This window comes from Geotrypetes seraphini, chromosome 7, assembly GCF_902459505.1.
Source record: "Geotrypetes seraphini chromosome 7, aGeoSer1.1, whole genome shotgun sequence".
Taxonomy (NCBI): domain Eukaryota; kingdom Metazoa; phylum Chordata; class Amphibia; order Gymnophiona; family Dermophiidae; genus Geotrypetes; species Geotrypetes seraphini.
In genome coordinates, this window is record NC_047090.1 from 123,032,884 (window position 1) to 123,060,558 (window position 27,675).

The window sequence follows — 27,675 nt, forward strand, 5'->3', positions numbered from 1 at the left end:
AAGAGCCGCAGTTTGCCGGCCTAGGGACAACACTGGAGGGTGGCCAGCTGTGCACCCCCTTGGGACGTAAACCCGGGGTGGGGCAGACCGCCCCCCCCACCCTGGTATGCCACTATCTGTACCTCACTCCCTCCCTATGACCAAAAATTCTCCTTTCTTCTATTCCCCGTGTACACAACCATCTCTTTCCCTCCCTTCCTCTCTCCAAAGTCCATGCCTTCTGTGTCCAAACACTCATTCCCTCCCCCACCTCAGCATCTCTTTCCCTCCCTTCCTCTCTCCCAAGTCCATTTCTTCTGTGTCCAAAAATGCATTCCCTCCCCCACCTCAGCATCTCTTTCCCTCCCTTCCTCTCTCCCAAGTCCATGCCTTCTGTGTCCAAAAACACATTCCCTCCCCCACCTCAGCATCTCTTTCCCTCCCTTCCTCTCTCCCAAGTCCATGCCTTCTGTGTCCAAAAACCCATTCCCTCCCCCACCTCAGCATCTCTTTCCCTCCCTTCCTCTCTCCCAAGTTCATGCCTTGTGTCCAAAACGCACTCCCTCCCCCCTTTTGTGTTCCGTGTTTGCTTCCCAGCCCATCTTTGCAACTTTCTCAGCAAAACGAAGCTCAAGCCGCGAGGCTTGTCTTCTGCTTCCTGCCTGCCCTGCCGCGCACAAATAGCCGAACGGAAGTATTCTCCAACTTTAGCGCTGACGTCGGAGGGCAGGCTTTGCTTAAGCCCTCCCTCCGACGTCAGCGCTGACATCGGGGAACGCTTGCGATCGGCTATATGTTAGCTGCAGGGCAGGCAGGAACAGAAGACGAGCCTCGCGGCTCGAGATGTATTGAACTCCGCGGGTCCCCCGTCCAGCTCTCTCCTGTCCACGTGGGGCAGACCGCCCCTCTCCCTAGACTGTGGCCTAAGACCCTGGGGGAGCCCGGGCCCCCTGTCAGCTCCGGGCCCCTGAATGCAGGACTGGTGGTACTGCCCTGATGGCGGCCCTGACCGTACGGCACACCAGGCAACATCTCGCGGCACACTAGTGTGCCGCGGAGCAGCAGTTGAAAAACACTGCTTTAGAGTCACCAACATGGATAATAGAACTGGTACATAATCCCATACCCTCAGCCTTGGTGACTGAAGAAGAAGAGAATCTGGTACAGTAACATGTTGCTCCGAACTCTGGGAAGAACACATTGCTGACCCATCCCCCAGATATTCCAACGAATAAGGCAGGGTAAGAGAAAAGACCTGTTTGTGCCACTGTCAAACCGTTCTATATGAAGGACTCCCAAATTAACTGTACATTTAAGAAAAAATGTACCTGAATCTTCATGACAAAACTCCACCAGAACTATCATCGCCTTCGAAAACGTCTGTGGAGCCATGGCTAGGACAAATGGCAACCGTTGAAACTGAAAGTGGCAGCCTAGAAGGTAAAGGGAAATACCACACATGCAGTGTCTACTTAGAAACATGGAAACAATCTACTTGAGATTGAGCTCTGAAAGGAACTCCTCTGGAGGAAATGCTGTAATGACTCGCACAGCGTCCCTGCAGAAATTACTGTCTATGAGAAGCTAATTTATCCATACGAGATCCAGCTCTGAGCTGACTGATCCCCCCCTTCTTGAGCACTATAAAGTAAATTGAATAACCTTCCTTGCCCCTTTGTTCCGGAGGAACTGGAACTACTGCCCGAATTCCAGTAACACTTGAAGAGGGAGTCACACAATCGGCACCTAAGGCTGCTCAATACACAGTGACCCCAAGAACAAATCTGGAATGGCAGAGGAGAATTCAAAGTTGCAATTACCCTTAATAACGTCCAAAGCCCGAAGACCGGACATTATCACGTTCCCTCACCCGCGTAAAAGCCTGACAGACATATACCTATGGAGCTGGCAGAGGGAGACAAGACCCCTTCAGAGTAAAGCACAGGAGGTCTGGGTACGTGCAGGACGCGAGTTGCAATTTCTGGACCGACGTAAGGAATACTTCTGCGAAAATTCCAGGCTTGCACCGGAAGACAGAACATAAAAAAGGACTAGAAGGCGGAGAATCAGGACTATACATCTTGGAATTATAAAAACAACACCGTGATGGGGAGGTCTTAAAAGAACTCCTAGGAGTAACATGCATTAACCTCCATCATCCGCATTAGAGAATGACACGGTGGCGGGTTACCCGCGGCTACCCGCATTTAGCCGCGGGTTAACCCACCGAAACGGGGAAGAAAAAATAGTGGCCTCTGCGGGATGGGGACAAGGCCATTCACCGACCCGTGGAGCAGTGAACGGACTTGTCCCCACAGTGAGGCAATCAAGGATCGCGCGGTCCCCGCCATGTCCCTCCCTCCTTACCACCGGTTGAATTTCTGCCGGTCCGCGCGAAAAAAAAAAAAAAAAAAGCCTCCTTCCTTTTCCCCTGCTCTTACCGCCATGCTCATGCTGCAGCTACTAAAGCTGACAGGAAGTCTTTCCGACGTCAATTCTGACGTCGGAGAGGACGTTCTGGGCCAGCCAATCGCTGCCTGGCTGGCCCAGAACGTCCTCTCCGACGTCAGAATTGAGTCGGAAAGACTTCCTGTCGACTTTTGTAGCTGCAGCATGAGCATGGCGGTAAGAGCAGGGGAAAGGGAAGGAGGCTTTTTTTTTTTGAGCGGCAGGGAGGCAGCAGGCTGGCTTTGGCTAGGGAGGGAGAAAGGTAGGCAGGCAGGATTCGGGGGTGGGGTGGGACAAAGTGTGGAAGGCAGTGAGAGGGACATAGGAAGGAGGCACTAGGGGCACTAAAGACATGGGAAGGAGGCACTGGGGGCACTAAAGACAGAAGGGGCACTGGGGGCACTAAAGACAGGAAGGGGCACTGGGGGCACTAAAGACAGAAAGGGGCACTGGGGCACTAAAGACAGAAAGGGGCACTAAGGACATGGGAAGGAGGCACTGGGGCACTAAAGACATGGGAAGGAGGCACTGGGAGCACTAAAGACATGGGAAGGAGGCACTGGGGGCACTAAAGACAGGAAGGGGCACTAAGGACATGGGAAGGAGGCACTGGGGACACTAAAGACAGGAAGGGGCACTAAGGACATGGGAAGGAGGCACCGGGGGCACTAAGGACATAGGAAGGAAAGAAGGAGGGAATAGAAAGGGACAATTCTTGGGCCTGAGTGCAGAAAGAAAGAAATGAAAGAAAGGATACACAGACAGAAGGAAACACAACCAGAGACTCATGAAATCAATCACCAGACAGCAAAGGTAGGAAAAATGATTTTATTTTCAATTTAGTGATCAAAATGAGTCAGTTTTGAGAAGTTATATCTGCTGTCTATATTTTGCACTATATTTGTCTATTTTTCTATAGTTACTGAGGTGACCGAGCTTGCGGAGATGGGGCGGAAACAGGGTTTTAAAATTTTAGTCCTAGTAGTTTGCTGGTCCACAAAATAATTCTTTTATTTCTGCCGGTTCACGGGTGTAAAAAGGTTGAAAAACACTGATGTAGAGTATGCCGGCTTTCTTTTTCGCCCAGCCGCACGCGTTCAAAAAGCCGCGCTTGCACGGCTGCTCGAGTTGATCAATCTTCTCCTCTCTTACAACTTCCTGTTTCCGGTTGCGTCAGAGGAGAATATTGAACAAATGAGCACCCGCACGTGCGGCTGGGCGAAAAAGAAAGCCGGCATACTCTACATCTAAGGTGAGATGGAGGGAGAGAGATGGCGGAACACTGCAATCGGTCGGGTGTCTGCTGTTTTTGTATCACTGCCTGCCTGCGCTCACGTTCCAGATCCTCCTGCATTTTTAGTGTGCACAATTTACCTGATTCGAGCTATATGGGGACATGCCATTGCAAGGGAGGACAAGTCAATTGATTTATTTTATGTTCTGTTTTTACTACAGGGCAGAGGCACTGAAACAGATTCTCAGTGCAGTAGTAGTAGTGGCAGGACTCTCTTCTGTCTTCATGGTGTTTCGCAATACTGAGGCTTATATGGATGCTGCGGGGACGGTGACGGGGCGGTGAATGGGATGGCAGTGGCGGTGACGGGGCGGTGAAGGGAACGGCGGTGATAGGGCTGTGCAGAGGATGGTGGGCCGGGGACGGTGCAGTGACGGGGACAGATTTTTTCCCCGTGTCATTCTCTAATCCGCATTCCCAAAAATCCTCCATGAACTCCTGCAAAACCAACTGCCCTTATAGGGAAGGCACAAGAGACACAAACTAGAAGCTGCCAATCTCATCCCAGGCTGCAATCCCAAATGAGAACCTTATGGAGGATTCCAATGGCCACATATGCTTCGTCACCCTGAGACCCGCCTGTGTCGCGGCTCAAAGTTGAAAAGAGGTCCCGCATACTAATGTAGATAGGGATCAAGTTGGAAATATGGACTTGTATACTGCCTCTTTTTTTTGGCAAAGTGGTAGTCTTGGAGGATTAAGTGACTTGGCCAGGGCCACAAATAGGTGTGGAACCAGTCTTGCCAATTTGGGAGGCTGGCTAACAGGCGCCCTGAGAAGATAGCAGGCTCAGAAACCTGTGCGACAGCCTGTGCAACATGGAGGCTCTGCTACTGTAGAAACAAAAAAGATGGTCCTGATCGCACCAAAAAGTGAAAAGCGACCAGGCCCCCATGCTCTGTCACCACAGACTCCCCGAAGTCCAATCAATTCCTACTACCAATAGGAAAAATGTCTATAGCGGTAACAGAGACATGCAGCATTGCACTGAGGCACAACGAAGGAAACAACCCTACATGGGTATTCTTTATCAGACAGATACCACGGGATATGGTAGGAAAATCCTTACTTCGCTCCGGGTATCCACCTGCCGCTGAACTCCCTCAGCGGTAATTTGCCTCCTGCTGCTCCAGTCAAGATATCAACCAAAACTGGGCAGTAGAGCATAGAACTGAGGCTCCCTCCAAAGCGCCCCTTGGCAAACCCGGATGGGCCCCATCCAAGAGTAAAGCACTTTGCTTGAATAGAAGCCCAGGAGAAACAGAAAAAAAAACTTACCAAGCCCAACTGCAACACCGCTGCTGAAGCCTGTCTCTCCTTGCTGACCCGGCTGACTCCGACAACCCAGCTGCCGCGGAATCACAGGAAGGAAACTAGGCCCAGGAAAAAAGGACAACGAATGCAGTAGCACTGTTGCTTGCAGAAGAAAACCCGCGCATTCCTCCTGTGTGCGGGAACGGCACAATTCCATCAGCATGATATTACTGGAATTTCACCCACAGAGCCCTAAGTTCAATCTCCATGAACGATCTCTCCTGCACGCTAAAGAAGGAGAGCTGGGCCGCGCTTCAAGCGGGCGGGGAAAAATAGCAACGGTCGGTTATCGCCCCCCGCAGGGAGTGTTCAGCCGGCCGAAAGCAGGCCCAATGGTTTTTGGCACTGTCTACACGCAAACACCCTTTCCCCACCGCTCTGTCTACAAAATGAACGTGGTCCAGAAACCGCGAAAATAATGAACTCCCATAAGAGACTAAATCAACTGGCAGACAATAAAGAAACACTTCAGCAGAAACCGGCAAATAAATAAAGATACTCTCACCCACAGCAACAGTAAAGCTGTCTAAACCAGGAGAAACAATAAGGTAAAAGTAAAATTCCTCTCACCAAAGGCTACAGGAAAGTTGTTAACACTGGTAACTGTAGACTGTCAGAGAAGTACAGTCCAGCTACAGCCGCTAGTTCTCTTTTTTTTTAATGGGAAAGAAGGAAAAAAGTGAGAGAATCATCAATACCCCTCAATCCATCGGAGGGGAGGGTGGAGCAGGTACCTGGGGGGGGGGACCCAGGTACCTCTCAAAGCCGGCACCATTCAGCCGGACACCCCTGTCTTACTGAAGAGAAAAATTCTCAATAGAAGAAAATTAATCGTCCAGTCACAGCCAGAATCCAGGAGCTAGTTGAATAGCTACCATCATCTGCTGGGAGATAGAGCATACTGAAGACACAGGAGGTGTGCCAGCCAATAAGACCACCTGTTAATCAGTTTCTCTATCTCCATCTGCTGGTAGATGTGTGCTATCCCACTCGTCTCTGGATTCATCTGCTGCTGTTGCTAAGGAATTACAGGTATTGTTTGTGGCTTTCAGAAGACTTGGAGAACACAGCTATTGGTTGTGCTCCTGGAGGGGTATGGTTATTTTTTCATTTATTTATTCTTTTTAATATATAAAGAATGTGGAGGTCGAGGATTAGCATTTGACCTCCTACCTGGTTGATGTCAGAAATTGAGAACTCTCCTCGTCTGAATGGAGTTCTGGTAATGGTAGAGTATATCCTTAGTTCACCCCAGTCAAGCTGATCAGCGTTAGTGGTATAGGGTGAGTGAACCTCCAGTGAATATGGATGGAGGTTGTACTGCATTGATTAGTCTTTGTAGGATGTGCCAAAAAGTTGAATAAACTTTTATTAAGTAGGAGGGTGCTTTGGAGCCAGAGTTGTGGAAGACGTTGATGGCATAGAGTATCTCCCTTTAAACCAGGGATCTCCTTGAGGCCGCAATCCAGTCGGGTTTTCAGGATTTCCCCAATGAATATGCATTGAAAGCAGTGCATGCACATAGATCTCATGCATATTCATTGGGGAAATCCAGAAAACCCGACTGGATTGCGGCCCTCAAGGAGGGACTTTGAGACCCCTGCTTTAAACCATAGGTATCAAACCATAGGTATAAGGGGCCGAAATCTTAAACACAGGCTAAGTCGCAGGCCAAATTATTTATTAAGATACTTAGTCTTAGTAGAAGTATAGATCCTTCCTCACCCTAAGACACCATTCTGGTTATCCACCTGGTTATTTTCACCTCATAGATGTTACCCATACTTAATCCCAACTTTATTCAAATAGTCATTCTAGGCATAGGCAGTGGAACACTTTTTTGTTTGGAGGGGGTCTGAAAACTCCACCCCAGACCCCGCCCCATAATAGTACCAATTGTAATACCATCTTTTTTCCATTCATTTTTCATACATCAGGTTGCAAAAGCTGCACTCGGCAACAAAACATAACCTGGCGATTCCATCAAGAAAAGAGCTGAGCCTGCAGGATGTGAGAGTGGGGGCATTTTCATGTTGTGGTCCAGAAGAGTGGAATAGACTCCCGTCTTACATTAAACATAAAAAAAAATTGGATGCCTTTAACAAACTGTTGAAAAGACATCTGTTTTGTTGTATGAAATACACAGTATGAGATGTTGGTTGGTGAAAATCTGAGTTGTATTAGGTTGCTTGAGATTGATTCTTGGTATAGGAAAAGTGATTGGTATTGCTATTATTGTAAGGCTGGTATTTTATTTTGATTTTATGCTAAATATGATGTTTATGTTTATTAAAAACTTTATAAACAGCATAATGGCCCAAAAGGATCCAAGAGGTTTACAATGCATAAATCACATTCATCCAGAAAAGAACTCCATTAAAAATAGAAAAGGAAAGATTAAGAACAAAAGTTGATGTATATTGTTATTTTTTCGTCTGTTTTTGTAAGATGTCTGACTAAAGAGCGACAAATTGCCAGGTCCGGACGGCATTCACCCAAGGGTACTCAAGGAACTAAGGAACGAAATAGCAGAGCCACTTCGCCAAATATGTAACCTATCCTTAAAAACTGGAGAGATCCCGGAGGATTGGAAAATTGCAAATGTCACGCCCATCTTCAAGAAGGGTTCAAGGGGGGACCCGGGAAACTACAGGCCAGTGAGCTTGACCTTAGTCCCGGGAAAGATGATGGAAGCACTGATTAAGGACAGTATCTGTGAACACATAGAAAACAATGGACAGCTAAAGTCGAGCCAGCACGGCTTCTGCAAGGGTAGGTCATGCCTCACAAATTTATTGTACTTCTTTGAGGGGGTAAACAGCCAGGTGGATAAAGGGGAATCCATTGACATCATTTACCTTGACTTTCAAAAAGCCTTCGACAAGGTAATGTAATGTAATGTAATGTAATTTATTTCTTATATACCGCTACATCCGTTAGGTTCTAAGCGGTTTGAAGAAAATATACATTAAGATTATAAATGAGAAGTAAGGTACCGCACGAAAGACTGCTTAAAAAGCTGTGGAAACACGGGGTGCAAGGGGAGGTCCTCCGATGGATCAAAAACTGGCTGGCAGACAGGAAACAGAGGGTTGGAATAAAGGGCCATTACTCAGACTGGTCACGAGCGGAGTTCCGCAGGGGTCGGTGCTGGGACCGCTCCTGTTCAATATATTTATTAATGACCTGGAGGCGGGAACAAATTGCGAAGTTATTAAATTTGCGGATGACACCAAACTCTACCGCAGGGTTGAAACCATGGAAGACTGCGAAGATCTGCAAAGGGACCTAATGATGCTAGAAGAATGGGCCAAGAAATGGCAAATGAACTTTAACGTAGGGAAATGCAAGGTCATGCATGTAGGGAAAAAGAACCCGATGTTCAGCTACAAAATGGGGGGATCACTGCTAGGGGTAAGTAACCTTGAAAGAGACCTGGGAGCAGTGTTCCCTCTAAGCGGGCGGGTGTTGTGAGCAAACTTTTTTCACTGTGAGCTAAAAATATCGGGCGCCAGCAAGTTATGAGCCAAATAAATATGTTGCTTTCTACCACAGAACTTCCTTACGTTTGTATGGATACTATCCCCTTTCAACTTTAGAGAGTGCCCTCTCGTTCTCCCTGCCTTAGCTACTAAGTCTATTCCCTTCAGTACCTTGAATGTTTCTATCATGTCCCCTCTCAATCTCCTCTGCTCAAGGGAGAAGAGGCCCAGTTTCTCTAATCTTTCGCTGTACGGCAACTCCTCCAGCCCCTTAACCATTTTAGTTGCTCTTCTCTGGATCCTTTCGAGTAGTACCGTGTCCTTCTTAAAGTACCAGTGCTGGACGCAGTACTCCAGGTGAGGGCGTACCATGGCCCGGTACAGCAGCATGATAACCTTCTCTGTCTCTTCAGTCCAGCATCTGCCCCTTCCATTCACTGTCTGTCTTTCCCTGCCATCTCTCCTCCTGCCCCCCCCCCCCCCCCCAATTTGGTCTAGCATCCATCATCTTCCTTCTGTTCCCCTCATGGTCTGGCATCTCTATCCTTCCCTCCCCCTGTGGTTTTTAGCATATCTCTCTTCTCATTTCCTCCACTCAGATCTGATCATTCTCTGCTCTCTCTTCCCTTTTCTTTTCTGGTCTTCCTTCTCTATTTTCTGCCTCCATCTAAATTAAATTCTTTCTTACTATTTAGTCCCGTTTCCCTCTTTTCACTGTGTCTACACACAGCTTGTCACCCCTTTCCCTCACCCCTCCATTATCTTACTATTTTCTTCCCCCTTTATTTATCTCCTCCTTCCATCCAGTATGTGTTCTTTCCCCACTTCCATTCAGAATCTGCTCTCCCTTCTCAACTGACATCCATCTGCCTTCTGCTCTCTCTCCCTTCTTCTCACTTCCATCAACTGTCCCCTTCTCTCTCTCTCTCATCTCCTCCATTCCATCATCTGCTCCTTCTCTCTCTCTCTCTCTCCCCCCCCCCCAACTTCCATCATCTGCCCCCCTTCCCCTCACCTTTGTGGGTCACTTTCTTTCCCCTGAGGGTGGCTCATGTCACAGGGGAAGCTTTGGCCGAGCAGAACCGCTTGATTGACAGTGGAACTTACTTGATTGATGTCGATGCTGGGGCCCGTTGCCGTTTGAAGGAAAAAAAAAAAGGTGGAAAAAAGGAACCTGTAAAGGCGAGAGGAAGGGAAACCTCCAGGACAGCTGCTTTTTGCCCTCCTTCAGCGGCCCAAGAGTTCAGACCAGCAGCGGCAGCTCTGTATGCTTTTAACTTCGGCACAGAGCTGCCCCTAATCAATAGTTTAGCGCAGTTTCATGAGGCAGCCTCGGGGCCTTTGATAGCCGGCCCGCTTCGATGATGCGATGTGGGCCGGCCTAGCAAAGGCCCCGAGGCTGCCTTATGAAACCGCGCTAAACTATTGATTAGGGGCCGCTCTGTGCCGAAGTTAAAAGCATACACAGCTGCCGCTGCTGGTCTGGAGGTGCGGAGACAAGGCAGGAGGCAAACGCGGTGGAAGGCAGGAGTCCCGGCGAAGGCAGGAGTCCCGGCACAGCGACTGCAACAGGAAGTTGCAAGTCAGCTGACGCCGGCCTTTCGTTGCGGCGGGGACCGAATCCTTCACGGACCGGCAAGATTTTGTTTGCGGACCGGCGGTTGAAGAACTGTGCTCTACACTGTGTGCGCTGTGACGAGAAACTTGTGCGCTGCGAGGTAATATTTTGTGCGCCAGCGCACCCCAGCGCAGCTTAGCGGGAACACTGCCTGGGAGTGATGGTAAACACATCTTTGAAGGCGTCGGCACAGTGCGCCACAGCCTCAAGAAAAGCAAACAAAATGTTGGGTATCATTAAGAAGGGTATCACGACCAGGACAAAGGAGGTCATCCTGCCACTGTATCGTGCAATGGTGCGACCGCATCTGGAGTACTGTGTCCAGTACTGGTCGCCGTACCTCAAGAAGGACATGGTGGTACTTGAGGGAGTCCAGAGACGAGCAACTAAACTGATAAGGGGTATGGAAAACCTCTCATATACTGACAGACTGAAAAAGCTGGGGCTGTTCTCCCTGAAAAAGCGGAGACTTAGAGGAGACATGATAGAAACCTTCAAGATCCTGAAGGGTATAGAAAAGGTAGACAGGGACAGATTTTTCAGATTATGGGGAACCACAAGTATAAGGGGACACTCAGAGAAATTAAAAGGGGACAGATTTAGAACAAATGCCAGAAAGTTCTTTTTCACCCAGAGGGTGGTGGATACATGAAACGCGCTTCCGGAGGCTGTGATAGGCCGGAGCACGTTACAAGACTTCAAAGAAGGTTTGGATAGGAATTGAGGGGTACAGATAGGAGTAGCGGTAGGTTATAGGGATAGTCTGGGACCATTGCTCAGGCAATGGGCCTGATGGGCCACCGCGGGAGCGGACCGCTGGGCGAGATGGACCTCTGGTCTGCCTCAGCGGAGGCAACTTCTTATGTTCTTATGTACTATTATGTGTGTTCTGTTGTACTTCGCCTTGAAAAAGGTGGATTAAAAATAAATAAACCATATACACACACAATATAATCTTATTAACACATAATGGTTAACCACAGAATTAAACTACACAAAGCACACTGTATCCTTCTCAACATTCATTCCTACCAGAACACCTGGTCTTGGTCACACAAGCAGAACACAGCAACCCCTATGCAAATAAGGGACCAGAAACCTCCCCTCTCAGCTGGATCCTACTGTATGACCCTTCCTCAGTTCCCGACTCCCCCCACCTACCACCTCCCCCGCTACTGCATGTAATGGGTCCCGCTGGAGATTCCAGCACAAAAGCAGAGCATCCTGCAGTGAACACAGATGGGCTCTTGCCCAAGGGACCACATTGATCGTTGCCACCATGGTTCACAGATCCTGGAGATATTGCCAAGCTGTCGGGACCAGAGTGGCCAGAAGGTCCCTGACAACCTGTCAAAGCTTCTCCTGACGGACATAGGCAGGAACACTTTGTTCTGTGTCTTGTGAAATCGAACTTCCAGGTATTTCAAATCCTGCATCAGCTTGAGGTGACTCTTACTAAAGATGTTAACCAGCCAAGCACTGCAGCAACTGTACCACCTGATGAACAGCCTGATGTTCCTCAGACAGCAATGGAGCTCTGATCACCCAGTCATCCAGATACGGATAAACCAGGACACCCAGGGTGTTAAGATGGACTGCCGCCACTACCACCACCACTTTGGTGAAGGTTCTGGGTGCCATTGCCAATCCAAAGGCATTGCCACAAACTGGAAATGTTGCCCCAAGAAGTGGAACAGCATTTACTTCCAGTGGTCTAGGAAAATGGGAATGTGGAAATACGCCTGCGTCAGATCAAGGGAAGCGAGAAACTCCCCCAGCACCACCCATGCTATCACCGAGTGCACCGTCTCTATGTGGAAGTGAGACACTTTCAGCACCACATTGACCGCCTTAAGATCCAGAATTGGTCTCTAATCGTTGGATCTTTTCTTTGGAACAAAGAAGTATATCGAGTATCTCCCAGATCCCGAGTCTTACTCTGGTAGGGGTTCTATGGCCGCAACATCCAAAAGTCGGCAGACTGTGGCTTGCACCCGAACCACCTTCTCAGGGCAGCCTGCAGGTGAATTAAAAAAATACTCGGTCAGAGAACAGAGAAACTCCAGTGTGTAGCCATCCCTGAGATCTTCCAGGGCCCAGCGGTCAGAGATAATGGCCTGCCATTACACCAGAAAGGCCGACAACTGCCCCCACTCCCAATGCACAGGGGAGGAGACATCAGTCTGGTGTCAGAACTGTTTCTTTGCAGAAGCCACCGGATGACTCCCCATAGACGACTGACATCAAGGCCCGCCAAAGCGCAGTCCGGCAAGACAGTTGTTCCTTGGAAGAGCTCGAGTACAAATGAGAGCCTTAAGGGACAAAAATTAGGACACCCCGAATCCCTGGAAGGGCGGGATCTATTCACACTGGCCATAAGGTCATCCAGACCCTGGCCGAACAGCAGCTGTCCCTTAAAGGGCAACCGGCTCAAAGTCGCTTTAGAAGAATCGCCAGACCACTGACAGATCCACAGCATCCTGAGCTGAAATGGAATAGGCGGAAAGCTTAGCAAAGACTTTCAAAGTGTCATACAAGGCATCAGCCATATAATTAATTCCCGAGATTATAAAGTCACAAAGCACTACAGCAGGGCTGCCCAAGTCCGGTCCTCGAGATCTACTGGCAGGCAAGGTTTTCTGGATATCCACAATGAATATGCATGAGAGAGATTTGCCTGCACTGCCTTCTTGGTATGCAAATCTCTCTCAAGCACATTGTGGATATCCAGAAAACTTGGCCTTCCAGTAGATCTCGAGGATCGGACTTGGGCAGCCTTGCACTACAGTGTCAGGATCATAGCTTGAAATGGCATGCCCAAGCCACGAAGAAGAGACCGATGCCACCTGAACACCAGCGGCCACTAAATCAAACAGACACTTAAGGACAAAATCCACACTGGGGACAGAAGTGTGTTTGGTGACCTGCACCACTTAGGAATCCACCTTCCGGAAAGCAAAGCGCTTGTTAAAGGCATCCACCAGGGAATAAAGCTGCATCACAGTGTAAGCACAGTGCAAGGGACCCTCAAGAGTCTCTTCGATGTCCATAAGAATCCAAACGAGATCAGAATGATCAAGAAATGAGGCAGATTATGGCCTCCGGTCACTCATGAGGGAACATTCTGCAGTGACAGGTAGCTCACACTGCAGAATTGCAACTTTAATGCCTGTAGAGATTCTGAGATCAAATCCACAATAAGCACGTACTTGAGAAATCTGCGCACAGTGGGATCCTCCCCCAAATCAGGAGCTCCACAGTAATCCGGGTCCTGATGAACTGCCAGATCTACCACAGATGTAGCTATCACGGCACCCTCCTACGAAAGCAGAGGTATGGAAAGTGAATCTGTCACAACCGCAAGCACTACCTGTATACCCCTAGGGAAGGCAAGAGAAAAGACCCTGGAACACAGTCATAGCCCCTGTGGAGACAGGCAGAGACACTTTTTTTTAAATCATACCCGATAAAGCATATCAACAAAATCCAAGGAAAACCCATCCTCCGTGGTGGGAGCAAACCCCTATGCTCCAGTTGGAGTCTGCTTGGAGGATTTACCAGGTTTATCCCCTGAGACGTGCTTGCATTTCACCGTAGCATTGTCTGCACACTCCCCAGGACCCCCAAAGCCATTTTCTTGGGAGTCGGGATAAAAGGCACTAGGAGACCCTCAATGGAAGTCAAAGGCACCAAATCCAGGCAAGTCTCTCAATCCCTCACGAGCCACAGCGCATGTGTAATAAGGCTTTGCATCCAACAACCATCCACCACAAATGAGGCATGAATCCATGACATCCTGCTCTGGGGAGGTCATCTATGTGGTTTTCTTTCAAAAATGAAACTGGCAAGTATAAAAAATAACTTTGAAATCAAATCTGGAAAAATCCAAGATGGCCACCAAGGGACTGTTTTGATTAAAAATAGCCTGGGAAAACCACAGAGAACCCTCACAAATGGGGATTTTAGGGATGGGAGGGGTAGGGCTATGCAAGAAATCCACCTAAAAAACTCTTTTTAAAGACCCCTCAAAATCTCTGATTCAAGCTGTTATCTGGTACTCTCAAACATGTGCTGACAGGAAAATGATGCAGATAAAGCTGAAACAGCTCATAGGGACATCCTCCATCTCAACTTTCTTGAAAGCTGAAATTTGAATCTTCTGACAGCCCCATTGGCCTGATGTCCACAGCTGGTCACCACCGCCACCCCCAGACACACCGCACAGCACACCTGGCACAGGAACACATTCTGGCTCCGATACCGGGTGCACCTCCACGGAACCAAACAGCCTGCACTCGACCCACTAGCACAGTGTTCTTCAACCTTTTTACATCTATGGACCGGCAGAAATAAAATAATTATTTTGTGGACCAGCAAACTACTAAAACTGAAATAAAAAGCCCCGTCCCCGCAAACCATCTGATCCCATCCGCCCAAACCTCAAATAGTTATGATTTTATATTGAACATATATTATTAAAGTATAAAAAGAAACAATATTCTCTATAATTGTCATTTTATAAATACAAATAATACAGACAAAACCCTTGTCTCCCCTCCCCTTCACATATATCCCCTCTACTATCAATAAAACTGAATAAACTAAATTATTACAGAACTAGTGTTTAAGCCCGTTACATTAACGGGAGCTAGTAAAGCCTCCTTCCCTCACATGTCCCCTATTTTCAGCCCCATCTCCAGCTCCAAACCCATTTTTACCCCCCCCCCCACCTCAGCCCCTTCTCCAATCTTTTCCCTTTCAACCCCGGCCCCTTTTCTCACCAGCAGCATTTCCCTCCCCACTCCACTTTCCTGTGCAGTAGCAGCAGAAGCATACCCTCCCCCTCCCATTTTCCTGTGCAGCAGCAGCATTTCTCTCCCCAAACCCACTTCCCTGTGCAGCAGCACCTCTTCCATGCTCCCCCTGTCCCTCTTCCCTGCTCCCCGGTCCAGCAGCACCTCTTCCCTACTCTCCCAGACCAGCAGCACCTTTTCTCTGCTCCCCCTGCCCCTCATCCCTGCTCTCCCTGTCCAGCAGCACCTCTTCCCTGCTCCCCCTGTCCCTCTTCCTTGCTCCCCTGGTCCAGCAGCACCTCTTCCCTGCTCCCCCTCAATGCCTTCCAGACTTTGTCCCACCCCCACCTTCTGAAGCCAGCTTGCATGCCTGCCTGCCATCCCCCTGTGCAGTAGAACTCTTTTCCCCCCTCCCCCCCACCAGCAGCACCTCTTCCCTGCTCCCCCTGTCCAGCAGCACCTCTTCCCTGCTCCCCCTGTTCAGCAGCACCTGTTCTCTGCTCCCCCTGTTCAGCAGCACCTGTTCTCTGCTCCCCCTATCCAGCAGCACCCCTTCTCAGCTCCCCCTGTCCCTCTTCCCTGCTCCTCCGATCCAGCAGCACCTCTTCCCTACTCCCCTGCTCCCTCTACCCTGCTCCCCCGGTCCAACAGCACCTCTTCCCTGCTCCCCCTTACTGCCTTCCATACTTTGTCCCTTCCCGCACTCTCCGAAGCCAACCTGCCTGCCAGCCATCCCCCTGTGCAGTAGAACCCTCTCTCCTCCCCGCCACTATCGCCGCTGTGAAGCCGACCCCACTGACTCTCACACTGTGAGACAACCGTCAAACCTACTGGCTCCAGCATCACACTAAAGACGCTTGCTTCGCGGCCTTCTCATGCACTGATTTCTTCTGCCGCATCTCTGATGACATCAGAGACGCCGGCAGAGGAAATCAGAGCATGGGAAGGCCGCGAAGCAGCGTCTTTAGTGTGATGTGGCCACACCTGGAGCCAGGAGGTTTGTGCATCTCGCGGTGGGAGGGTCAATGGGGGTTCATGTGCGCCGGGAAAGGGTGCAACGATGGCAGTGAACTTACAGTGAGGGAGGGAAGGAGGGAGTCGAAGCGCGCATGCGCACGCTTGCCTGCCGGGGACCTACAGATCATGGAAAATGGAAACTTGGAAAACGGAACTTGCAGGTAAGAGTGCGCATGCGCACTTAGGGTTTTATTATATTAGATGCTACGCAGAAATATCAGGCTGTTCCACCACCGCACCCTGCTTCACAGGTGGCGTTCTCTGAGGTGCCCTGCCGAATGGAGAGTGCAGGGGAAACCCCAGTTCGAGGGGTAGAAGCCGCGAGAGCAACAAACAAGCAGGGAGATCTGGGAATTGACAGGAACTCAGCTCTCCTCTGGTTAAACCTCCGGTGATTACACTGGAGTGTATTTGGGATGGTCTCTCCAGTCTGAACGCCAATGTAGCCAAGTCTGCACAAGAAGTCGCGGCTTTAGTAAGTACAGTTGACACTTTAGGACTTAAATTAAAAGGGAACAAGGAAGATTTCTCAAGCAATTTAAAACAAGTATGAAAAGTGGAAAAGCTTCAAGATTTATCATTTGGACTAATTAAGGATAAAACCAAATTAAATCATAAGGTTGAACAATTGGAAAATTTCAATCACTGTTTGAATATACGCCTTTTGAACTTTCCTAGGTCTCTGGGAGTTTTTCTACTGAGATGTTTAAAAAATATCTTGTTGAATGTTTAAAATTTTCCTCTGAATGTATACCACCTGTTAATAAAATGTACTATTTACCATCAATAAAAGAAGTGGGGGTAAACCCAGAGGCTGAACAGGTTAACTTAAATACTGAAGGTGTCTTAAATGTTACAGATCTTTTAGAGTCAACTGTATCTGAAAACTTTGAAAGAATGACATTGTTAGTTATGTTGGTTTTTGAACAAGACATAAATGCAATTTTTTGTTTATACTTTCGATCTCCACAAGTACTGTTCTATGGAAAAAAAGTTTTCATGTACCCCGATGTTGCTAGACAGACACAGGAACGTAGGAAATTGTTTCTTGTAATGAGGCCTGAAACAGTTTCTTTGGGAGCTACATTTCTATTAGCCTACCCCAGCAAATGTCTAGTTAAATATTTAGGGGTTAAATATGTGTTCTATTCTCCTGAACAACTTCAAGCCTTCTTAGATCTGAAGAAATTAAGTTGTAGTGAACAGCATTTGGTTAAAATGGGATTCATTGCTGATAAACCTATGCCTTGATTGATTACCTGAAATAATAAGTTTCTCTTCACTTATTTGGAACTCCTCCTCAAACGCTTAGTGGTCTAATTTTTCTTTCAATATTATGTTGATATTGTATGAAATTTTTTCCTTGTATATTCTATGCTGTATTATATTAGCAAGAGTTGTTCTTGTAATATAATTTGAGAAACAAATGACAGGAATAGTGTTAGGGAAGTACAACTACTAGGGCAACTGCCCCCTGATCAGAGAGAGCTCTAAGTCAGCTGGAAGCTAAAGAATCACTGCCTCGGCTTTGCAGTCCCCAGTTATGTCTAACACCAGCTCTAACATGATACATATTTCAAATTTGATACATTCTAATCACAAAATAGAAATAATTTTTTTCTACCTTTTGTAGTCTCTGGTTTCTGCTTTCATCATCTTTTCACTCTCTTCCTTCCAGCGTCTGCCCTCTCTGTCTCTTCAATCCAGCATCTGCCCTCCCTCCCATATGGTATCTGCCTTCTCTCTATGCCCCTCTCTCCTTTGCATCCAGCCTGCACCCCTCTCTCCTTTTTACATGATTCATTCCAGCTTCACTACTCTCTTCATTTTTCTCTCTCTTACACCAACCAGATCTAGCAACTTTGTCCCTCTCTCCTTATTTCTCTGCTGATCACCTTCCCAGCATCAATCTCTCTCTCTACCTTCTCATTCCTCTGTCTCTCCCCTTTCCATCATATGATCTCTCCATTCCACCCTGACCCCTTCCCCTCCTCTAATCTCCCTTCCAGCTGTTTCCTTCCTTTATTTCTCCTCCCCTGTCCAGAAGTACCCCTTTCTCCCCCTATCCAACAGTAACTCTCTTCCTTTCCCTCCTCTCCTGTCCAGCAATACCCCTTCTCCCTTCCCTCTCCAGCTAATCTTTCCTCTTTCTAGCCTAGCAGCAGCTCACTATGTGCTTTTAACTTTGCCACACAGATACCGCTAACATTAGTTTAGCTGCGGTTTCATCAGGCAGCCTTGCGGCCTTTGCTAGGCCGGCCCGCCTCGCATCATCAAAGCGGGCTGGCCTAGCAAAGGCCCCGAGGCTGTCTCATGAAACTGTGTCTAAACTACTGCTAGCAGCAGCTGTGTGGCGAAGTTAAAAGCACACAGAGCTGCCACTGCTGGTCCGGCGGTACGGAGACAATATGAAGGCAGGAGTCCCGGCATACGCAACAGCAGCAGAAGTTGCAAGTTAGCTGTTGCCGGCACCGGAGCCTCATTTCCTGTCCAGTGTGTAGTTTGTGATACACTGAAGGTAACTGCTTGGAGGGTACCCAAATCCTTCATGGTCTGGCAGGAAATTTTTGTGAACTGACACCAGTCCAAGAACCAGTAGTTGAAGAACACTGCACTAGCAGATGAACCTGGGGTGAGCTAGCTCCCAACAATCCCCAAAGCCCTGATCTGATGTGCAGGCTGTCCAGAGGCCTTACTGACATGCAGAGAACCATCCAAAAGCAGACTTTTCCCAAAGGTCTGAGATCTCCCGCAGTCGGAGCTGTCCCCGCAAAGAACCTCCGCAATACGAAGGCGAAAACCGAGAACACAAAGATTGAAAATACATGAAATAAAACACGAGCAGAAAAGACAAGCTCCTACAGCCTGGCTTGTAGGAAGAAGAAACTGAGGTTACAGGGACAGTGATGAGGTAAGAAGGGGAGGGGTTTAAATCTCTGAAGTCTGAGGCTTCCTGCAAAGTCCTGATGGATAGATGGAAATAACCCACTGGTCTCAGAATAAAGTGGGATTGTACTGGAACATATCATTGAATCCTTTCTTCTCAGAGAACAATTCATGGATACTTACTGTGAACATCTTGAATTGGCATTCAAGACTCCTCAGGAACCTTTAGTGCAGTGTTTTTCAACCGCTGTTCCGCGGCACACTAGTGTGCCGCGAGATGTTGCCTGGTGTGCCGTACGGTCAGGGCCGCTATCAGGGCAGTACCACCAGTCTAGGGAGAGGGGCGGTCCGCCCCACGTGGACAGGAGAGAGCTGGACGGGGGACCCGCGGAGTTCAATACATCTCGAGCCGCGAGGCTCGTCTTCTGTTCCTGCCTGCCCTGCAGCTAACATATAGCCGATCGCAAGCGTTCCCCGATGTCAGCGCTGACGTCGGAGGGAGGGCTTAAGCAAAGCCTGCCCTCCGACGTCAGAGAATACTTCCGTTCGGCTATTTGTGTGCGGCAGGGCAGACAGGAAGCAGAAGACAAGCCTCGCGGCTTGAGCTTCGTTTTGCTGAGAAAGTTGCAAAGATGGGCTGGGAGGCAAACACGGAACACAAAAGGGGGGAGGGAGTGCGTTTTGGACACAAGGCATGAACTTGGGAGAGAGGAAGGGAGGGAAAGAGATGCTGAGGTGGGGGAGGGAATGGGTTTTTGGACACAGAAGGCATGGACTTGGGAGAGAGGAAGGGAGGGAAAGAGATGCTGAGGTGGGGGAGGGAATGCGTTTTTGGACACAGAAGAAATGGACTTGGGAGAGAGGAAGGGAGGGAAAGAGATGCTGAGGTGGGGGAGGGAATGAGTGTTTGGACACAGAAGGAATGGACTTTGGAGAGAGGAAGGGAGGGAAAGAGATGGTTGTGTACACGGGGAATAGAAGAAAGGAGAATTTTTGGTCATAGGGAGGGAGTGAGGTACAGATAGTGGCATACCAGGGTGGGGGGGGCGGTCTGCCCCACCCCGGGTTTACGTCCCAAGGGGGTGCACAGCTGGCCACCCTCCAGTGTTGTCCCTAGGCCGGCAAACTGCGGCTCTTTAGCCACTTGAGTGCCACCGCCGCCAACGGTGTTGTTGGCGGTGGCAGCATTATAAAATACTTTCTTTGTGTTTATTTGATTCCTATTCAAGAGAATTACTTTATATATAGTCAATATAGGCAAAGAGTTAAATTTTTTAACATTTTCTAATGGTGGTGTGCCTTGTGATTTTTTTCATGAAACAAGTGTGCCTTTGCCCAAAATAGGTTGAAAAACACTGCTTTAGTGGACCTTTGATTTAGAAACATAAAAACATAGAAAAATGATGGCAGAAAAGGGCCTCGGACCATCCAGTCTGCCCAAACTAATGACCCACCCCCTTACTACCTCCATGAAGAGATCATACATGCCAATTCCATCTTTTCTTAAAATCTGGCATGCTGCTGGCTTCAATTACCTATTGTGGAAGATTATTCCAGCGATCAACCACTCTTTCGGTGAAGAAATATTTTCTGGTGTCGACATGAAATTTCCCACCCCTGATTTTCAACGGATACTCTCTTGTTGCCGGGTCCTTTAAGAAAAAAAGAGATCTTCTTCCACCTCGATACAGCCCGTGACATATTTGAACGTCTTGATCATGTCTCCCCTCTCTCTGCGCTCCTCGAGCGAGTATAGCTCCAACCTACCCAGTCGTTCCTCATACGGGAGGTTCCTGAGTCTCGAGACCATCCTGGTGGCCATTCGCTGAACCGACTCAACTCTCAGCACATCTTTTTGATAATGTGGCCTCCTGAATCGTACACAGTATTCCAGATGGGGTTTCACCATGGATCTGTACAACAGCATTATGACCTTGGGCTTACGGCTGACGAAACTTCTACGGATACAGCCCATGATTTGTCTTGCCCTGGATGAAGCTTTCTCCACTTGATTGGCAGTCTTCATGTCTTCGCTAATGATCACCCCCAAGTCACGTTCTGCTACAGTCCTTGTTAGGATCTCACCATTTAGGGTGTAAGTTCTGCATGGATTTTTGCCGCCAAGGTGCATGACCTTGCATTTTTTGGCATTGAAACTTAGTTGCCATATCTTTGACCAATGCTCCAGCAGGAGTAGGTTCTGCATCATACTGTCGGGCATTGAGCTTTTGTCGGGCACTGTGCTTTCATCTATGGTGCTTTTGTCTACTATGTTGCATAGTTTGGCGTCATTGGCGAATAATGTAATTTTATTCGCCGATGGCGCCAAACTATGAAACATAGTAGACAAAAGCACAATAGACGAAAGCACAGTGCCCGACAAAAGCTCAATGCCCGACAGTATGACGCAGTACCTACTCCTGCTGGAGCATTGGTCAAAGACATGGCAACTAAGTTTCAATGCCATAAAATGCAATTTAGTGCTTTAGTAAAAAATTTGTAGTTCATATTCTATGAAGTTGTAAAATAATAAGGAAAGAATAAGATCCATTTCTATGCTGCAAGGCAGAGAAAATAGACTGAGAAAGAGGAAGCACTCACGCATGCCCAAATTTTCTAGTCTTCTGGGCTTTGGGAAAGTAGATCTGGTCCGAAACCATCAGGACAATATCACCCAAGTGTGTAGATGATTACTGGCAGTAAGGGTATAAAGAAAACTACTAATAGAAGGAATACATTCAGGAGGATAGAATTCAAACCTGCACACATTGGGGTGGATCTCATCATTTCTAGCCCTCCCATAAGTCTCCTGTACATGGAAGCATCTTCAAAAAGACGATAAAGGGTCAGGTACATGGGGTGAAAAGTATTTGAATCAGGATAATCAACACCTTAATATCTGATAAAAACATAGCTTAAGTAGGCTAGCAATCTGAACTTAACTTCCCTAGGTAGAGAGCTCAATCATGTTTCTTTTTTTTTACCTGTGGTGACACTGCAGTTTGTTCAGTGGCTTTGCCTTGCACTGAAGGCCCTCCTGAAAAATAGCATCTGCTTTCTTCTTGTTTCCTCGAGCTTCATACTCCTCTGCCCAGGTGATATAGAGTAAAGCTTGGGATGTGCCAATCCCCTGGCTATGCAGATAACTGTACAAGTCCAAAGGCTCGCTGCAGAAGTTTTTCTGCAATCAACCCAAGACAACATTCAGAAGTACTATTTTCACAGTAATAACCAATTATACTGAACAGCTGTCTTAGATTAGCTCATGATTTTATTCAGCACATAGGCCATATTTTTAATAAGACATTCTAACTAGAATCATACAACTTGACATATTCAAACAAACAATCCTCTTAAGTTTAAATTTTCAAAAAAGCTTTACATATACAGTGTTCTCCCCAGGGCCTTTCAGCCGGGCGCTCCGCCCAGCTAATTTAGATGAGCGCCCGGCTGTAATCTTGATCGCAATCCTGCTGCTGCTGCCGCCTTCTGCTCAACATTTTAAAAAAACCCTTCTCACCGGCTTGGAGATTTACCGGGCTGACTCGGCACAGCCTGAATCGCAGGAGCCTGACTTTTTTTTTTTTAGTTTTTAACGCCAGCAAGCGACTTGAACCCATGCTCCGGGGCTCTAACAGGTGTATGCCGCTTCTCTCCGAAACCGGAAGTCACGTCCTGAGGGAGGAAGAGAAAGGAAGTCGGCATGCACACGCCCCGGAGCATGGGTTCGCTATAGGAGACAGGTCAGCTTACAACTTGCTTCGGGCTTTCTTCGCTGCCGGATCCTGCCTACTTTCTGTTTCCGAAAGTAGGCAGGACCCGGCAACGAGGAAGGCCCGAAGCAAGCAAGAGCAGCGAGTTGTAAAGCACAGTTACTTACCGTAACAGGTGTTATCCAGGGAAAGCAGGCATATATTCTCACATGTGGGTGGGTGACGTCATCTACGGAGCCCCAGCGCGGACAGCTTTTCAAGCAAACTTGATTGAAGTTTCAAGTTTGCTACACTGCACCACGCATGTGCATGCCTTCTTGCCCACTAGAGGGCGCATCCCCACCTCGTGGTCCTCAGTTCCATAACCAGCAAAGAAGCCATCCCCGGGGAGGAGGGCGGGTTGTGAGAATATATGCCTGCTGTCCCTGGATAACACCTGTTACGGTAAGTAACTGTGCTTTATCCCAGGACAAGCAGGCATGATATTCTCACATGTGGGTGACCTCCAAGCCAACCAAAAAAGGGCAGGTGGGAGGATGGCAATTTAGGAAAACAGGTTACGTAACACCGACTGGCCAAACCGGCCGTCGCTTCTGGACAAAGTGTCCAGACAGTAGTGGGAGGTGAACGTATGAACCGAAGACCAAGTGGCAGCTTTACATATGTCCTCCACAGGAGTTGACCGGAGGAAAGCAACAGAAGCTGCCATAGCCCGGACCTTATGCCCCGTGACTCGACCATGGAGCGTGAGACCAGCCTGAGCGTAGCAAAAAGAAATACAAGCAGCCAACCAGTTGGACAAGGTGCGCTTGGAAACAGGATGTCCCAACCGATTAGGATCAAAGGACAAAAACAATTGAGGAACCTTCCGATGAGAGTTGGTACGTTGGAGATAAAAGGCCAACGCCCTCTTACAGTCAAGCGTATGAAGCGCCGCCTCACCAGGATGAGAGTGGGGCTTCGGGAAGAACACCGGAAGAACAATGGACTGATTGAGGTGGAAATCAGACACAACTTTAGGCAAAAACTTAGGATGTGTGCGAAGAACCACCTTGTCATGATGAAACACTGTAAAAGGTGGATCCGCAACCAGAGCCTGCAGCTCACTAATCCGACGAGCGGATGTGAGCGCAAGCAAAAAGACCACCTTCCAAGTGAGAAACTTAAGATGAGATTTGTCGATAGGCTCAAAAGGAGGCTTCATCAGTTGAGCTAAGACCACATTAAGATCCCAAACTACAGGTGGAGGTTTCAGAGGAGGATGAACATTCACGAGACCCCTCATGAAACGAGTTACCAGAGGATGAAGAGAAAGAGACCGACCCTCGAGATGCCGATGGAACGCCGCAATGGCACTGAGATGCACCCGAATGGAAGTCGTCTTTAGTCCAGACCTAGACAGATGCAACAAATATTCCAACACCGAAGACACTGGAACCGAAATCGGGTCCAGATTGTTCGAGGAACACCAGGATGAAAATCTGGTCCACTTCTGGGAATAACAAAGCCTAGTCGAGACCTTGCGCGAGGCTTCCAAAATCTCCCTCACAGACTGAGAAACAGGAACTGAAGTCAAGGGGAAAGAAACCAAGCGGTCAGATGTAACGACTGAAGATTGGGATGTAACAGCGAACCCCGACTCTGAGACAGCAGAGAGGGAAAAACAGGCAGAAGCAGAGGCTCCCTGACACTGAGTTGCAGGAGCAGGGAGAACCAGTGCTGCCGCGGCCACCGAGGCGCAATGAGAATCATAGTGGCTCTGGACGCCTTGAGATGAACCAACGTCCTCAAGATCAGAGGGAAAGGAGGGAACGCATAAAGGAACCTCCCCCCCCAAGTCGAGAAGGAAGGCATCGGCCTCGAGACGGTCCCGGGAGTACATCCGAGAACAATAGAGGGGCAGTTTGCGAGTCTCCGGGGAGGCAAACAGATCCACCTGAGGAGTTCCCCAGTGGTCGAAGACCTCGCGCAGAACCCGGGAGTTCAGCGACCACTCGTGCGGCTGGAGAAGACGACTGAGTTTGTCTGCCAGATAGTTTCTCTCTCCCTGAATGTAAACCGCACGTAGGAAGATGTTCTGGGAGACCGCCCATTTCCAAAGGCGCAGGGATTCCCGGCACAGGGACCAAGAGCCCGTTCCCCCCTGCTTGTTCACATAATACATCGCCACCTGGTTGTTCGTCCGCACGAGGACAACTTGATCGTGTAGCAAGTGGCAGAACGCTCGAGCCGCCAGAAAAATGGCACGAAGCTCCAACACATTGATGCGACAAAGACGGTCCTCTGCCGACCATAGACCCTGAGTCTGCAGACCGTCGAGATGAGCCCCCCACGCGTACTCCGAGGAGTCCGTGGTCAGGACTTTGCGATGCGGAGGAACGAGAAGAGCAAACCCCCGGAAAGATTGGAAGAGTTGGTCCACCAACGGAGCGAGCGTCTCAAAGAAGGAGTCACCGTTATCGGACAAGAGACTGGGTCGCGATCCTGACGCCACTGCGAGGCCAAGGTCCACTGAGGAAGCCTCAGATGTAAGCGGGCGAACGGAGTAACGTGGACCGTCGATGCCATGTGGCCCAGAAGAATCATCATGCGCTGAGCCGATACAACGGGCATCAGCGAAACCTGGCGACTCAATCGAAGCAGGGCCTCCAACCGAGGGGGGGGAGGAACGAACGGAGGCGAACCGTGTCCAGCACGGCTCCGATAAACTGAAGGGATTGAGTCGGGCACAATTGAGACTTGGGAAAGTTCACTTCGAACCCCAGACGTTGAAGGAAGATGATAGTCTGTTGGGTCGCTGAGATAACCCCCTCCCTGGTCGATGACTTGATCAGCCAATCGTCCAGGTAGGGAAAGACCTGCAGCCCCCGAGATCTCAGGGCTGCAGTGACTACCACCATACACTTCGTGAAGACTCGAGGGGACGAAGCCAGTCCGAAGGGGAGGACCCGATATTGAAGGTGCAACTCCCCCACCTGAAACCGTAGGAACTTGCGGAAGGCGGGATGCACCGGAACATGAGTATATGCTTCCTTCAAGTCCAGGGAGCACATCCAGTCCCCTTCCTCCAAAAGAGGGTATAAAACCGGAAGCGACAACATATGGAACTTCTCCCGGACCAGGAACTTGTTGAGCTTCCGGAGGTCCAAAATGGGGCATAAGTCCCCGGTCTTCTTTGGGACCAAAAAGTAACGGGAATAAAACCCCCGCCCCCGCTGTTCGGGGGGAACCCGCTCCACCGCCCGAAGGCTCAACAAGGCCCTGGCTTCCGCGAGGAGTAGAGGAAGCTGGGCTCGATTGCACGGAGAAGCCCCCGGCGGATGTTCCGGCGGCGTGGCTAAGAAATTTAGCGAGTAGCCCTCGGAGATGATCCGAAGCACCCAAGCATCTGAGGTGATCCCGGTCCAGGCCGCATGAAAGGCCCGCAGCCGACCCCCGATGGGAAGGGGGTCCGGCGAGAGTGCGGAGGGGGCCCGCCCCCATCCGCACATCACGTCAAAAAGACGGCGCCGGCTTGGACGCCCCCTGCGCCTGAGGTTTTGGTTGGCCCGCTCTACCCTGTTGCGGGGGGCGCCGGGGCGGAGGCCTCGAGAATGCTGGCGTGGACTTTTGCGGGTATCGCCGCGGGGGAGGTCTAAATGGCTTCTGCGGCGGGGCCCGAGGTTTAGGACGGACCAAGGAGGCGATGGAGCGCTCATGTTCCGACAGTCGTTTGGTCGCCGCCTCCAGGGACTCGTCGAATAATTCCGATCCAACACACGGTAGATTGGCCAGACACTCCTGCAAGTTCGGGTCCATATCAACCGTACGGAGCCATGCTAGCCGGCGCATCGCCACAGCAAAGGCGGAGACCCTCGAGGCCAGTTCAAATGCGTTGTAAACTGCGTGAAACAAGTACAGACGCAATTGGGACAAGGTGGCCATGAAAGAAGCAAAACCCTCCTTATGGGAATCTGGCATGACCCCATAATAGCGGGGTAAGTCTTTCACCATGTGTCGAAGATAGGAGGAAAATTTAAAGGCATAATTGAGGACTCTAGTAGCCATCAATGAATTGGAATAGAGGCGGCGACCAAACTTGTCCAGGGTCCGCCCTTCCCATCCAGGAGGGACGGCCGCCGAGACCTTTGAGGGCTGTGATTTCTTCAGCGCCGACTCGACAAGCAGCGACTGGTGAGACAGTTGTGCTTTCTCAAAGCCCTTACATGGGATGGTTCGGTACTTGGACTCCATCTTAGACGGCACCGCTGTGACTGTAAGAGGGGAGTCCAAATTTCTCAGGAAGGTCTGGTGTAGGACCTTATTGAGAGGCAGACGAGGAGTTTCTCTCGGGGGAGAGGGCAAGTCCTGCTCCTCCAAAAACTCCTTCGTATACTGAGAACCTGCGAGTAAGTCCAGGTCCAAAGCCCGTCCCATATCCTGCACGAATTTTGAAAAGGAAGAGGGCTTGGAAGGCGGAGAAGGAGTTCGTGAAACCCGTGCCGCCAAGAAAGAGGGGGAGGCCTCGCGGGAATAACGAGGCTCCCTACCAGACCCCGATCCCCAGGAGGCCACACCCAGCGACCTGGAGGGGGTCGGGGATCGCCTATGCCCCGAGGAGCCCTTGGGGAAGTCCCCGGGGTACGAGGCACGCCCCCTCCGTCTCGGCGAGGAGTCTCTCGAACCCCTTCCCTCGGAGGACCGAAAAAGCCTCGGATTGTCGAGGCGGAGCTCCGAGACACACAATGTCTCACCCCCGGTAGGCGAGGAGCGACCGCGTCTCCGAGGAGAACCCCGAGAACGCTTGGGCTTCCTCGGCCGGCGCCTCGCCCGAGGCCGACCCGCGGGCGAGGAGCCCCGGGAGGACCTCGACGAAGATGAAGAGAAAGAGATCCTCCTAACCCGACGCACCTTGTCCCGAGGCCGCACGCTCTTCTCAGGTTGGTCGACCGAGGCCGAGGGCAAGGTCGGGGTCGAGGCCGGGAGCACCCCGGGGGCCGAAGCCGAGGGCACCGAGACCGAGGCCGCCGACACCGGGACAGCCGAGGCCGACGCCGGGGCAGCCGAGGCCGAAGCCTGCTGCAGGTGCGAGAGGGCCCCGGACAGCTCCGAGGCAATCAGCGCTTGGAGCAGGTCCTGGAAGACCGGAACC

General features: G+C 49.7%; 1 protein-coding gene across 3 annotated transcripts in view; it reads right to left on the reverse strand.

Annotated features, from left to right (window-relative positions):
- Positions 1-27,675, reverse strand: part of BUB1B (BUB1 mitotic checkpoint serine/threonine kinase B) — a 287,868-nt gene that overhangs the window by 205,753 nt on the left and 54,440 nt on the right. For all 3 annotated transcript variants that reach the window (XM_033953065.1, XM_033953063.1, XM_033953064.1), the window contains exon 5: positions 21,816-22,012. In XM_033953065.1, the coding sequence (XP_033808956.1) occupies positions 21,816-22,012 (197 nt within the window). The remainder of the gene's footprint in view (positions 1-21,815; positions 22,013-27,675) is intronic.